Below are 14,481 nucleotides of genomic sequence, written 5' to 3' on the forward strand. Positions count from 1 at the left end.
ATATAGCTCCAAGTTAGGATGGCAAGTGGCTTGGACGGAAACTTGGTGGCATTCCCATGCATCTACTGCCTTGGCCCTTCAAGTAAGTCACAGGTTTGGAAGGTGAAGGAGCCTTGGTGAATTGCAGCTTAAAGATGGCACACATTGCTGCCATGGGCATTCTACCATGAGAAGATTCACAGCTGAGCCCAATCCTATTTCAACACTTTGTTAACTAGATCAGTTATCAAAAGGAGTACTGGACTAACAGCCGGCCCAAGCCTTACTTAGATGTGGCTGACGTACTGGGCAACACACTGTTCAACCCCCTCCCCGAGAGCTTCTTACACATTGTTTATCTTTCATTCCACCCAAAAGCAATGTCAACAATTAGATCAAAAAAAGGGACACAGAGAACTCCTGTAATGTGCCAAAAAACTTTTATTAATATTTTATAAAAGGAATTTGTGTCGCATAAAAAACTTTTATTCAACGAAACATAACAGGAAATATAAAAGAAACAACTGCAAAGGAAAATGGAGAGTGAATTTGAACACCACCAACACAAGAGGACAAGGGCAGAGGTGGGACAAGGGAACAAAGGGGAGGGTCTGTAATATTAGACATGGCTGTCAGCCCAGAACCCTGTGCATTCACAGAGTCTGCCTGTACCTTTACACAAAGCTTTCCTCAGTTGAGGGGCCCAACAAGCTGGCTCTCTCCCAGCCTCATCACATGCAAGCAACTAAACACCATCTAGGCGATGGGAATGATGTGTTTGAGATGCGAATGTTGTCACAGACTACATGGTCCTCGCCTTTATAAACAGGAGCCGCAGGTATTGCCCAGTGGTATCCCCCGAGGCTTGCTGTCCCCAGTCAAAGAGGACGCTTCTCCTTCTGTCACGCTACAAATTGAAATCAGAGAACAAATTCTAAAGGCCAAGATCTACATTCCCTATGTTTAACTTCAATTTATTCTTGGGTTGAGGAAGATTTTCTGCCACTCAAGGTAAGGGATATTTGTCACATCAAACACTCCCAGGACAGGTACAGCACAGGGTTAGATACAGAGAAAAGCTCCCTCTACACTGTGCCCATCAAACAATTCCAGAACAGGTACAGCACAGGGTTAGATACTCCCTCGATTATGTCCCCCCAAAACACCCCCAGGACAGGTAAATAGCAGGGATTAGATACAGAGTAAAGCTGTTTCTACACAGTCCCCAACAAACACTTCCAAGGAAAGTACAGCAGGGGTTTAGATACAGAGTAAAGCTGCATTGACACTGTCCCCAACAAACATTCCCAGGACAGGTATATCACTGGTTAGAATTAAGCTCCCTCTACGCTACCACATTAAGCTCCCTCTACACCAATATCAGAATCATGTCTCTTTCGGCACCAGGAATCACATTGTGCTTCCTTCAGGACTAGGAGCCTGTGCCCGTCCAGGAGGCCTTGCTGACATATCAATTTCCCACATCAGCCATTTTATAATGTGCAAGAGCAACTGTCAATTTGTACCGTATCGGGTGCAGTTTCATGGTGTATTCACACTCACTAGGGCTGGGCTAAAGGTACCCAAACTAATCTCAGTTACATTCCTACACGAAAAGCAGATTTGTATCCCCTTGGTTTGGGATCCAGTTCTAAAATCAAAATCAAAAAGAAAAATATCCTTCAACTTTCCCTCCTGCTTGGAGAAACTAGCACTTATTAAATGGCCTCATGTCAAAAAAGCTTTGTGTAAGGAGAGGGGAGGGTGATGGGGTGGAATGTCCAGTGCAGAGTGAGTGTGCGTGTGTGGTGTGTGCGTGCGACAGAGAGAAAGAGAGATGTGCTGCATTCCAGTTACAGCTGTAGCTCGTGAGAAAAAAAAAGGTGTCTCTTCCTTTCTTCAGGCTTGCCCTGCTGTGCTCCACTAGGATTGGGAAAATGGGAGCTACAACAGAGCTTCTGGGAAAAGGGGGATTCTTTTATTAAACAAATGAGAAATGTTTCCAGTTCCAACACGAGCAAACAACTCCATTAAAAAAAAAAATCAGCCTCCGTGACGGCAGCAGAAGTCAAATCAGTCGTTCAAAATTTCAGTAGATTTGAATTTTTTTTAAAAACAAAAATACACGTTTAATTTTTGCATAGTTGCTAAAGGTGTTTGATTTTCAGCCTGGGCCTTAAAGTCAGATATTAATTGTAAGGGGGCTGGCAGGGGACAAACACTCAAAAATCTAAATGGTTGGTGACTCGAGATTGGACCAGACGTGTCCTTGAGCCTGGTGCAGTCATTGACGTGCTAATGTTCTTATTGGAGAGAAAACAAAACAAAAACCAAACATTGAACAGTTTTTTCATTATAATTATTTGATATTGAAATTTTCCTTGAAGGTATCAGGTATATTAACTAAAATCCTTAAACATTTGATTAATCTGGAGAAGTACAGCACAAAGGAAGTAGTTTGATTACGGAATGTGCCAAGCCCCCAAATGCCCAGTGACTTCGAACATGACTTCCCTGATTCCCAAAGCGAGCTGGCATCAGCAAAAATAAATCCTTCCCTGCTGCCATATTGTTTTAAAAAAAAATCAACGTTCATTTTCCAATTTTTCTTTCTCAAAGGCAGTGACTCGTGCTGGGATAGAGTTCCACAGAACCTGCTCCTGTGCCTCATTCAAAGCAGAAGCCTGAACAGCAAGCACCAATGGGCTGACTGACCATGTGAAGTGGCGAGGGTGTCAGACCAGGCATAGGTTTGATATCCTTCCACTCCACGGTCATGGTAGGTCAGCTTGGCAATACCCACAGGTCTGATGGAAGGTCACCAATCTCAAACATTAACACTGTTACTCTTCACAGATGCTGCCTTACCTGACCCGCTGAATTTTGGCAGCATTTTTGTTCTTATAACTCACAGGTCATTCTCTTTCCAGCAGGGGTCACTGACACCAATCAGAAATAGGAACAGAGGCTGAATTCCACCCCCCCCCCCCCCCCCCCCCCCCCCGCCCAAATTACCCTCCCACCCTTTAGCCCAGGGGTATGGAGAACAATTGTCACCCTACTGGAGATCGCCTTCAAGGTCTTCTTGGACAAGGTGGCTCAATTAGACTAAGGTCATATACTTGCTCACCGAGCCAGTCTCAAACTCCATTAACCAACGTGAAAATTAAATTGTCAAATTCTGCCAGCTCTTAGAATGTTGATTTTCTTTTATTTTTATGTTGAGGGAATCAGGTAAAGGCTATTCAGCCACTTTCAAAGGGGGTCAATCTGTAGGTACGGACTTGTACGAAAACAGACCTCCTAAACAACAAAATTCACAAATCTGAATGAAACTCCCAATGACTCCTTCCCGTCACTTGTTACCTCACTAGTTCTACACAGGGTCTGGGCAGCTGCATCATCCTTTCAATACGGAGAGAACTTCTGTCGCTCAGACTTCTTAACCCCATTGGATGAGGAGATTTTGGCCGTATAAGCTGATAGGCTCCCAGAAGGCCCCGAAGTGGCCGCAGACAGTGCCAGGAAAGGAACGCTTTTCATGCCAAGGAGGCTGGAGATGGGAATGGCATAGGGAGCATTCAGCAGAGAGGATGGGAGGGTGGAACTCATCGATGCCAGTGGGGAAGAGGCAGGGTTGGTAGGCTGAGAGAAGGTCATGTTGAGGTCAACTGGGGTCGTGATGGAAGCATTCTGGGAGGTGGTTTTAGCCATCTCTAAACTGTAAAGAAAGAGAGGTGGAGAGAGGTCAGGGTTATATTAGGTGAGAGGAATTGAAGATTTGAGTTAAGGAAGGGTGGTGAAGGATGATAGTAAAACAAATGTAAGGATACATTATGCCTCAGGTTCAATACTTGCGTATTGAATTAAACACACATACTCACACACACACACACACACACATGGCACTAAATACATGCAAGGGAACCGTTGCAGCTTGACCATCAACCAACTAAAATGGATCACACACTGGTCAAAGTTTCACTGGGGAACCTGCTCACTGGAGGCACTGGCCCCAACTGAGCAAATCCCAATGCTTTTCCGAGAACACAAAAGTATAGATACATTTACAGAGCTTTTCAACTGCAGAGCAGGTTACCTCCTCTGCCACCCATACACCGTGTCTACTGGTTTGGAGGCAAAATCAAAACCAGAGATCCAAGTATCTCTCTAACTATTCTGATCACTTTTTCCTTCCCGCTTTACAAATTGATCTTTAGATAGACCTACTCTTAATTTATTCCCCAGGGGCTGCACGGAGGCGCAGTGGTTAGCACTGCTGCACCATGGTGCCAAGGGTCCAAGTTCGATCCTGGCCCCGGGTCACTGTCCGTGTGGAGTTTGCACATTCTCCCCGTCTGCATGGGTCTCAACCCCATAACCCGATCTGCAGGGGAGGATTGGTCACACTAAATTGCCCCTTAATTGGGAAAAAAATAATTGGGTACTCGGAATTTATTTTTAAAAATTCATTCCCCGATATTGCCACTGTGGAACACATCTCCATCCAGCTTTGCAAAAAACAGATTTTTAAAATTTAATGTGTCTTTAGTCTAATTGTTTTCAGTCTTGCTGGCATCCTGTGGTACGAACCTTCACCTGGGCCTCTCAATGATAAACATTAAGTGGCAGGTAACATGCCAAAAATTGGTTAACTGGAGGAGTGTGCTGGAAACCAGCACGTTGGGCAGACAGCCAGTACTTGACACAATCTCAGAAGCTGAAAGGAATAAGGTTTGCACCAGTAGTCACTCTTACACCCGAGCTCGAGGCCTTGACTGTTTCAGGTGGCCTGTGCTCCATATGTTGCCAAACATGGTCTAGGAGTGGCACGGCGACGCAGTGGTTAGCACTGCTGCCTACGGCACTGAGGGCCCAGGTTCGATCCCGGCCCCGGTCACTGCCTGTGTGGAGTTTGCACATTCGCCCCGTGGCTGTGTGGGTTTCACCCCCACAACCCAAGATGTGCAGGTTAAGTGGATTGGCCACGCTAAATTGCCCCTTAATTGGAAATAATTGGGTGCTCAAAAAAATGTTTTTTTAATGGTCTAGAAATAAGAGATGCAAATAGGAGAGGATAAGCAAGGAGTTGCAGCAACACAACTGGTTTAACCTAGAAATGTTATCAAAATGCTTGACTGATGGAAATATGGTGACTGTTTGGTGGATATGGTGGGGATTGAGAGCAGATAAACTCACTACAAACTTGTCATGAACACCAAGTCTTCACCAACACGAATTCAGAGATGGATGTGGAAATTCAGCCAGGGTTCTCCACTCGTGTCATAGAATCAACCCCCCCCCCCCAATCCTACCCACCCACTGCTGGATACTGCCCAAGTGAATGAACACTTGAGTAAGGGCCAGGCAGGGGTGAACTTCAATACACCCTATGGTCAAATAGCCCTTTGGCACCTGCTGTCTAGTGCATGCAAAAGGAAGGCTATTCAGATAGCTTACTAGAAGTTGGGCAGTGCCTGTGGAACCCAATCAAGAGGAAAGGACGGGAGAAAAAAATAAGGAACCAAACAAGGAGCAGAGGTGCTGCAGTGCTATATCCTGAATACCAGGACACCAGCGTCTGATACAGATAACAGACAGCAGAAGCTAGTGCTTCCAACTGAGAGAGTGAGAAAAAGAAGCGAACACCAAAGGGTGACCCAGCTTCAACTTTCTCTATCGCTCTCTAGGGTGTGCTAATATTGATTGAGGAGAATGGCACGGAGTGTGCTCTGGGTACAAGACGCTTGTGACTGTGGGTCCTCTGCATGACCACAGAATTCAAGAGGGTGTGGAAAATATGCTAAAAGAAATTTAATATTTCAAAATTGACTAATTGGGGACTTTGCTAATCAAGTTGGCTTGGTTCTACCCTGTTCCCTTATCGTCCTTAAACAACTCACTGTAACCCTTGTACGAAACCCGAGCTTACAGCTAGCAGAATCAAGTCTCTCTCCCTGCTAGTGCTCAGCCATTACTAAACTGCTCAGCCAGTACTACACCGAGGAAGACTGCCAGGTTTGCTTACCATGCATTTATGAGGTATTGGGCCAAGTTGATGTTCAGGGGACCCCCCGTGATTGTAACGAGTCGCTCGGTCGAACCATCAACCTGATTGTCGATCTTGATTTGAGCACCTGACATCTGCCGGATTTCGTTAATTTTACTGCCTTGCCGCCCAATGATGCAGCCTATTAACTGTTGAGGAAAGACAAACAGGTTAGCAAAGAAAACGGAGCAGTCCAGGACAGACAGACCACCATCGGCCCCTTTCTGTATCTTTTTTAATTTAAGATAGAAAACAAGTGTTTTTTGTGCCAGTTATGCTGCTGGAGAAGGAGGTATTCCATCTCAGCCACGCCATGTTGTCATGGACACTAATTATATTTACTTAACAAGTCAATATTAGGTGTAGTACACGTTCTTCTGCACTTTCCTAAACACTCCCAGGACAGGTACAACACTGATCCGGTAAAGAAAAGCTCCCTCCCTCCACTGAAGGCGGCATGGTGACAGTGGTTAGCACAGCTGCCTCACAGCGCCAGGGACCTGGGTTTAATTCTGACCTCTGGTTACTGTGTGGAGGTTGTCCATTCTCTTAATGTCTGCGTGAGTTTCCTCCGAGTGCTACGGTTTCCTCCCAGTGTAAAGATGTGCAGGCTAGGTGGATTGGCCATGCAAAATTGCCCCCAAGTGTCCAAAGGTTGGGTGGGGTTACAGGGATAAGGTGAGATTGGGCCTGGGTGAAGAGTCGGTGCAGATTTGTTGGGCCGAATGGCCTCTTTCTGCACTGTACGGATTCTGTGGCCCACAATGAACTTGAGACTCATCCTCAAGTGTACTCCATAATGACTGTCCCATTCCTGATGACAATTGGCACCTAATTGAAGGTGGATTTGTGCTGCAGGCCCAGATCCAGGATTATTTGAGCTCGGAACAAAGAAATCAGGGACATGACAGAATCGGTTCACCATCACGAGGTACTACTTCACCATCACATCGCGAAAAGGACAGTGTCTCACCTAACAATGTGGAGACTTAGAAGATCTGCAGATAGAAACTCAAGACGGGATAAGATGTGTGGGCTACTCATTTGGTCTTGCCCATGTTACAACTGTTGTGGCTCATTTCTCAGCTTATCACATGGAACAGCACTGAAACCTAGCTCAGGGACTATCCCAGAGTCATGAAGCCTAGGCACACTCAAAAGAGCAGCTCTGCCAAGGAAGTCGGAGAGCGCAGGACTGGCAGCAACCATTAGTATTTCCTGACCGAATAACCTGCCAAACAAGGCAGCAACACTAGAGTTAGCGGAAGTAGGGAAGTTAATTTACGAGAGGAGACGTCCTCAACAGTGCAACTAATGTGCCCCTCCCCCCCCAACCATTACATTATCCTGGTCATGGTGTCCCCCCACCCACCCACTCAGATTTAAGACATTTCAATTTAATGCTCAAATTGCGTATCGGTCAGCTCTGGCTCAGTGGAAGTAGCCTCACCCAAATTACAGAACACAAGAAAGGGCTGGGGTTGCTGATTAATACAAAACATAAATAGGAGGTCTGCGCACTTGCTCCATTTAATAAGGTCATGGTTGACGATTGACCTCAGCACCACTATCCACTCTATATCCCTCGATTTCCAGTGTCCAAAAACAGTCTTTTTAAAAAAAATTCTTAATAACTAAACACTCAGAGCTCTTTGGTGTCGAGAATTTCAAAGATTCACAACCCTTAGTGAAGAGATTTTGCACTCTCGTCCTAAATGTCCGATTCCTTATCACGAGACTATGATCCCTAGTTTTAGGCTCTCTAGCCAGAGAGCAACTGCTTTGTCAATCCGGGCAAAAACTTAGGATCGCTTCTCATTCTACTAATGACAATAATATACGGACTCATTCTATCCAATCGTCTCAGAGGACTGCCAATTTATTCAAGGAATTGTTCCTCCTCCAACGTAAGTATTCTGTTGGAAAAACTATAAATGTACTCCAGGTGTAGTCCCACCTAAAGGTCCATACAGTTGCAGCAAGATTTCCTTCCTCTTATATACTCGAACTCCTTTGTAGGAAAGTTTAGCGTACCATACATCTTCCTATTTTTTGCTGCATCTGCATGCAAACTTCGTGATTCATGTACAGTGATCACAAAATCCCTTCGCAAACAAACTTTTATTGGACCACCTTCTTAAAAGTTTTTTTTTTTTTTTTTAAAGTTCTGCTCTTTTATTCCCCCATTCCCCCTCTTTTTAAAAAAAAAAAATCACTGGCAGGCCAGCATTTGTTTCCAATCCCTAATTGCTCATGAAGAGAGGGGAGTTATCAACCACAATGCTGCAGATGAGCAATCACATGTAGGTCAGACCAGATAAGGACGGCAGATTTCCATTCCATTTGTGAACCAGATAATTTCATGAGTTTGCTTTATATTCCAAATTTAGTAATTGAATCCAGTGACATTATCATGACGCCTCTGTCTCCCCATTATACCACTTGCTACATTATTGCTCACTCACTTATAGAATTTACAGTGCAGAAGGATGCCATTCAACCCATCAAGTCTGCACCAGCCTTTGGAAAGAGCACCCTACCTAAATCCACACCTCCACCCTATCCCCGTAACCCCACCTAACCTTTTTGGACACTGAGGGCAATTTAGCATGATTAATCCACCTAACCAGCACATCTTTGGACTGTGGGAGGAAACGAGCATCCGGAGGAACCCCACACAGACACGGGGAGAACGTGCAGACTCCACAGACAGTGAACCCAAGCCAGGAATCGGACCCAGGTCCCTGGCTCTGTGAAGCAACAGTGCTAACTACTGTGCTACCGTGCTGCCCATTTAACATCCTTTGCAGCCTCTTCATGCCTCCCAGAGTTTTCTATCAGTAAACTTGGATACTCCGCCTCTTCTGGTTATTGACAGACTGCAAATAGCTGAGACTCGAGTATTGCTTCCTGCAGCACTCCATTACATCCACGCTGCCAATATACACACCTATTTTATGTTACCCAGTCTTCAAGCCTCCCAATCCCATGAGACCTAATCTTGTGTAACAACCAATACAACATTCAATGGTTCCTCGTTTTCTACACCTATTTACAGTAGCCTTAAATAAACTCTAGTACACCAGCAACTTGTATTTTGCAGCCTGCAAACATGGTAAAAAGGCTGTGCACATCATAAGCTCATTATCAAATAAAATTTGACACCAAGCCACATGAGGAACTATTAGGACCAAATATCCAAAGCTTGGGAATAGAGGTAGGCTTCAAGGCGCATTTAAAAAGAGGAAGTGGTTTGGAAAGGGCATTCGAGAACTTGGGGCCTTGGCAACTGACAGTGCGGCCACCAGTAGTGGAGTAGTCAAAAGGCAGAATTGAAGGAGCGCAAATATCCAAGGTTTGTAGGAGATTACAGATAGGGAGGGGCGAGGTCATGGTAGGATTTAAAAACAATGATAAAAGCTTTTAAAAATAGGCACTGCCTAACTGGGAGTCGATGTAGGTCAGCAAGCAGAGGGATGATGGGCAAGTGGGAATTTGTACATGGAGTTTTGAATAACTCAATAATTGTGAGTACAGAATATGGGAGACCAGCCACGAGTGCATTGGAATTGACTTACCAAACTCAATTTCCCTTCCATAAACCCGTACTGACTCTGTCCAATCATATCATGATTTAATAAGTGTCCAATTACCATATCTCCAATAATAGAACCTAGTATTTTTCCTCCTACTGGCGTCAGGCTAACCAGTCGATAGAAAAGAAAACAGAGCTTTCAATAGTGGGGTTACATTCCAATCCCCAAGGACTACTCAGAATTCCCCAGATTCTTGGCAGAGCAGAACAAATGAATTGCTGGAACCTCCTCTGAAAACCTTAGCCACGAACAGTCAGCTTTGGGTCCCATTAATTTGTCCAAAACACGTTCTTCACTAATTTCCTCACTCGCATTAAATTCTTGGTTCCCCAATGTCATCAATGGCAGACTCAGTCCCACTTGACCAAAAATATCCAGGTTGGCACCACACCATGGTGCCGAGAGTGCTGTTTTTTTCAGATGAAACATTAAACCGAAGCCTCGCCTTCCCACAGGTGGATGTATAAGATCCCATGGCATTATTTCAAATAAGATCGGGGACTTCGCTCCAGTAGGTTCACCAATATTAATCCTTCCACAACATTGCCAAAACAGATTATCCAATCATCATCACATTGCTTGTTCTGGGAACTTGCTATCAGCAGTCATATTTTCAACATCGCAACAGTGATTACAATGCAAATGCACTTTATTTGCCATAAGGCAATAGCCCAATGTCAAGGAAGGTGCTTTATAAGTGCAAGTCTTTCTTTAATATTGGTGTGAATGTCTCCGACGTAGTATCCAAGCTAGATTCTTAACTGTACAGTACATCCTATGCATGTCGAAGCCTGCCTCACACAGCAGCCTCTAACAGAGTGTCTCTCCAGCAGTGTCCTGGCATCTGTTTTGTGAAACAGATATCCCTTCATTCTTGTTCTGAATTTCAAAAGGCGTATGGCTTGCGTTGTCTGGATAAAATTCCCTTCTGCCTTTGTCACTTGACACTACTGGGTTCTGAAGAGAGTATTGTGCTGCAGTGCTGACTATTTATAAGCATGGTCCTTGCAAGGGCTGTGACCCTGCCTTACATTCACCACATGCCAGGAATTGCAGCTCGATCCCTACCCAATGCAGCACAGCCCAGGACTGTCCTTCAACAGGACAGGAGCAATGGATCAGAGGACAACAGCATCAGCCTCACATAAATTTACAGGGACACAGCACACACCCCATCACTAACAAAAGTCCAAACAGGGCATCACAACAGCTAACAGTGCACATTCTAGAAATAGTGAGGCACCGTCACTCTGGAGAGGCACCCTTCCATTTATGACTGCATTGAATGAAGTAGTTGCCCTGTTTATAGTCTGGGGCAGTCAGTTCATACATTGTGAAATGCCATACACAGACAGTGCAAGTTAGTCACTTCATTTTTATGAAGGTACAATTATCCTGCTTTTACGAGCTAGGCACCCCATTCAAGAACTCCAGTCACCCAGTGAACCACAATTACTCATGAATTGAGAGACATAATCACTCTATTTGCAGTAAGAGGTCCAATCACCCTTGTTACAATGAGAAGTAAAATGACCCTATCTGCATTGACCAGTATAAATCCAAACTACACTACATTATGGCATACAAATTTCTTATACCACTGGACTGTTGATGGAAAATGCTGCCACTTGAGGATACAGCCCGAGCTTTGGAACAATGCGATTCGAGGTGCCACAGTAGAAAGATTTGAATATCACTGGAAAAAGTTGGTTCCCCCCTCCACTCCCCAATAGTCTTTCAAAGCGATGAAAGATCACTAGCCCTAGTACAGCTGTCACCCTAACTCACCGATCGTGATGGGACACGGTAACCTCAATTCTCAGGTAGGGGATGGGTTAGGACAGGCATTGTCAAACTCGGTGGTGTGACCCGTGGGCGGGTGTCGGGAGGGTCGCGGAGCCATCCATCGCGGCGCTCCTGATCGTTCAAATCTGTGCGCAACAGCCGGCAGTTAATAATGCCGGCTGCAAGTGGCCTTCAAAATGGTCGCGATCATGTAAAACAAATATGGCCACACACACTACGCATGCGTGCCCGATCATCGGTGCGCATGCGCAGTACGGACGCTTTTGATTTTTTAAACGGTCGCAGCTTTTTGTTTTACAAGTTTGGGTGGTTTTTTTTAATTTAATTTTTCCCCCCATTTATTCATTTATTTTTCTTTACAAGTTCGGGGGGGATTTATTTGATAAAATTTTACAGGAAAAAAAATGCAGAACTTTGGACAGATGGAGACTCTACACTTTCCAACACCGGAAGGCTTCACCTTCATCCAACCGGTTCCATTGGAGGAGCATGTATGAGGGCCAAAGGGACCCAAAACCATTCCCTCCATTTTTGTCAGCAGCAAACAAGGTAAGAGAAAACGGTGGGTCCCTCAGGTCGGCCGGGTTGGGTCCCGAAGGTTGCCCAGTTGGTAAAAATGGGTCCTCGGAAAAAAAGTTTGAAGAACACTGGGTTAGGATGTTACGCAGTCATAGGCGTCATCCCTCAGTCAGTGAAGATGACCGAGTGCTGCCTGACCCATGTAACAGATCATTAAAGATCCCGAAGATTCAATGGGAACAGGCTGAGAGAGGGCGACTTTCCCATCAAAGCTCCACACCATCGCTGATCCATCACTAACAGACGGAGACAAGTCGCTGCTGCCTCAACTCAGAAAAACATACAAGTGTTGGCTTTGTGGGGTGGGGAGTCTCTAGCAACCTCTCTTCCCTGGCTTTATTCACCCAGAAGGGCACACAGATTGATCTTGGTGAACTCTTCTGGACAGTGCTCGTCTGAGCCAAGAAAGGGTTCATCTGTGATGATTACATGGTTGAATAACCCTGGTCACACCATTCTCTGGATGCCCTTGAACGTGAATCTCAAATAGTCAGCATGCAGGTACAGCCTAATTAGGAAGACAATTGGAATGTTGGCCTCTATTGCAAGGGAGATGGAGTATAAAAGGCAGAAATCATTGCTACAACGGGACAGGACATTGGTGAGACCACACCTGGGGGTACCGTGAACAGTTTTGGTCACCTTAAGGAGGGACACCCATCAGAAGCAGTTGAGAGAGGGTTCACTAGCCCAATTCCTGGGCTGAAGGGGTTGTCTTGTGAGGAAAGTTTGAAACCTATAACCCACTGAAGTTTAAAAGAATGAAAGATTAAGATTCTGAGTGTATTGGATAGGGTGGATGCCAGGAGGATGTTTCCTCTCATAGCGGAATCTAGAACTAGGGGACACAGTTTAAAAATAAAGAACTTCCCATTCAAGACAGATGAGGAGGAAGGTCTTCTCTCGGAGGGTCATTAATCTGCAGAATTCTCTTCCAGAGAGCAGTGGAGGTTGGGTCATTGAATATATTCAAGGTTTGATTTGATCAAAAAGAGTCAAGGGTTATGGGGACAGGCAGGAAACTAGACTCATGGCCATAATCAAATCAGCCATGATCTTATTGAATGGCAGAACAGATTCAAAGGTCGACTGGCCTGCTCCTATGTCTTATGATCACTACTTACATCGTTCGGAATCAGAAGCTCCTGAGACGTAGTCTGACCACTGTTGTCCAATCCTGTAGGAAGCAAGCAACAAAGTTAGGAGCCAGGAACACAATGCAGCCAGATACAAAGAGCAAGTCAAGGACAGAAAATAATTTGCAACAGAGTTAGAGCAGGAACAGAATAATAATAATAATAATAATAACTTGTCACAAGTCGGCTTCAATTAAGTTACTGTGAAAAGTCCCTAGTCGCCACATTCTGGCACCTGTTCAGGGAGGCCGGTACGAGAATTGAACCCACGCTGCTGGCCTTGTTCTGCATTACAAGCCAGCTGTGAAGCAGACATAGAAGTTCAGAGAAGGAAGCAACACAGCTTCCATCAGCCTCATGGACAGAATGCAAACCATTTAAGGTTCAGCCAGCTTCTGGCCTAGTTCTAAAGATAAGTCAAGCAAAACTCCAGAACCGAGCAGTCCTAACATCCGATCAACATTTCCACTGAGGGGGCAGCATGGTGGTGCAGTGGTTAGCCCTGCTGCCTCATGGCGCCGAGGTCCCAGGTTCGATCCCGGCTCTGGGTCACTGTCCGTGTGGAGTTTGCACATTCTTCCCGTGTTTGCGTGGGTTTCACCCCCACAACCCAAAGGTGTGCAGGGTAGGTGGATTGGCCACGCTAAATTGCCCCTTAATTGGAAAAAATTAATTGGATACTCTAAATTTATTTTTTTTAAACATTTCCACTGAGCTGCGTTCATGAAATAATACTAGTCAAGCCTCGTTCTGTGATAAGTAATATGATTTCGAGAGCGGACACTGAAAGAACTGACCACACACAAGAACTAAATTTTAATGGGAACATTCCATCTCACATTACCAACTGCTGACCTGGATCCTTCTCGAGGTCTCTGCAACCCTGGAACCTCCAATTCTAACATCTGATTTCACTTCATCCATTATTTTTTATTTTATAAAAAAAAATGTATTTTATTACATGTATCAAAACAGATTACAGCAAATAAACACACCCGGGAAACATTCATCCCAGCAGTCAATTATACAGTCTGTACAGATTTATTCCCTTTTTCATCCTCCCCCCTCGACGAACAGCTCCTCAAATACGGTCACAAACATCCCCTACCTTTTCTCAAGTCCCCCTGCAGAGCCCCTTAACTCATACTTTATCTTCTCCAACCGCAGGAAGTTGTACAGGTCACCTAGCCAAGCCACTACCCTCAGTGGCGATGCTGACCGCCACTCCAGCAAAATTCGCCGCCGTGCAATCAGAGAGGCGAAGGCCACATCGGCCTTCCTCCTCCCCATGAGCTCCAACTTCTCTGAAACCCCAAATATCGCTACCAAAGGATCC

The 14,481-nt window shown here is 45.1% G+C and overlaps 1 protein-coding gene across 6 annotated transcripts in view; it reads right to left on the reverse strand.

The window, feature by feature from the left end:
- Positions 1–402: 402 nt before the first annotated feature.
- Positions 403–14,481, reverse strand: part of pcbp4 (poly(rC) binding protein 4) — a 257,239-nt gene continuing 243,160 nt past the window's right edge. For 5 of the 6 annotated variants that reach the window (XM_072472067.1, XM_072472064.1, XM_072472068.1 and 2 more), the window contains 3 exons: positions 13,134–13,186; positions 6,008–6,177; positions 403–3,700 (listed from right to left, as the gene is read on the reverse strand). In XM_072472067.1, the coding sequence (XP_072328168.1) occupies positions 3,388–3,700; positions 6,008–6,177; positions 13,134–13,186 (536 nt within the window). In that variant the 3' untranslated portion in view covers positions 403–3,387. The remainder of the gene's footprint in view (positions 3,701–6,007; positions 6,178–13,133; positions 13,187–14,481) is intronic. The other variant, XM_072472069.1, reaches the window with a different exon arrangement.

This window comes from Scyliorhinus torazame, chromosome 13 (genome assembly GCF_047496885.1).
Source record: "Scyliorhinus torazame isolate Kashiwa2021f chromosome 13, sScyTor2.1, whole genome shotgun sequence".
Classification (NCBI taxonomy): Eukaryota; Metazoa; Chordata; class Chondrichthyes; order Carcharhiniformes; family Scyliorhinidae; genus Scyliorhinus; species Scyliorhinus torazame.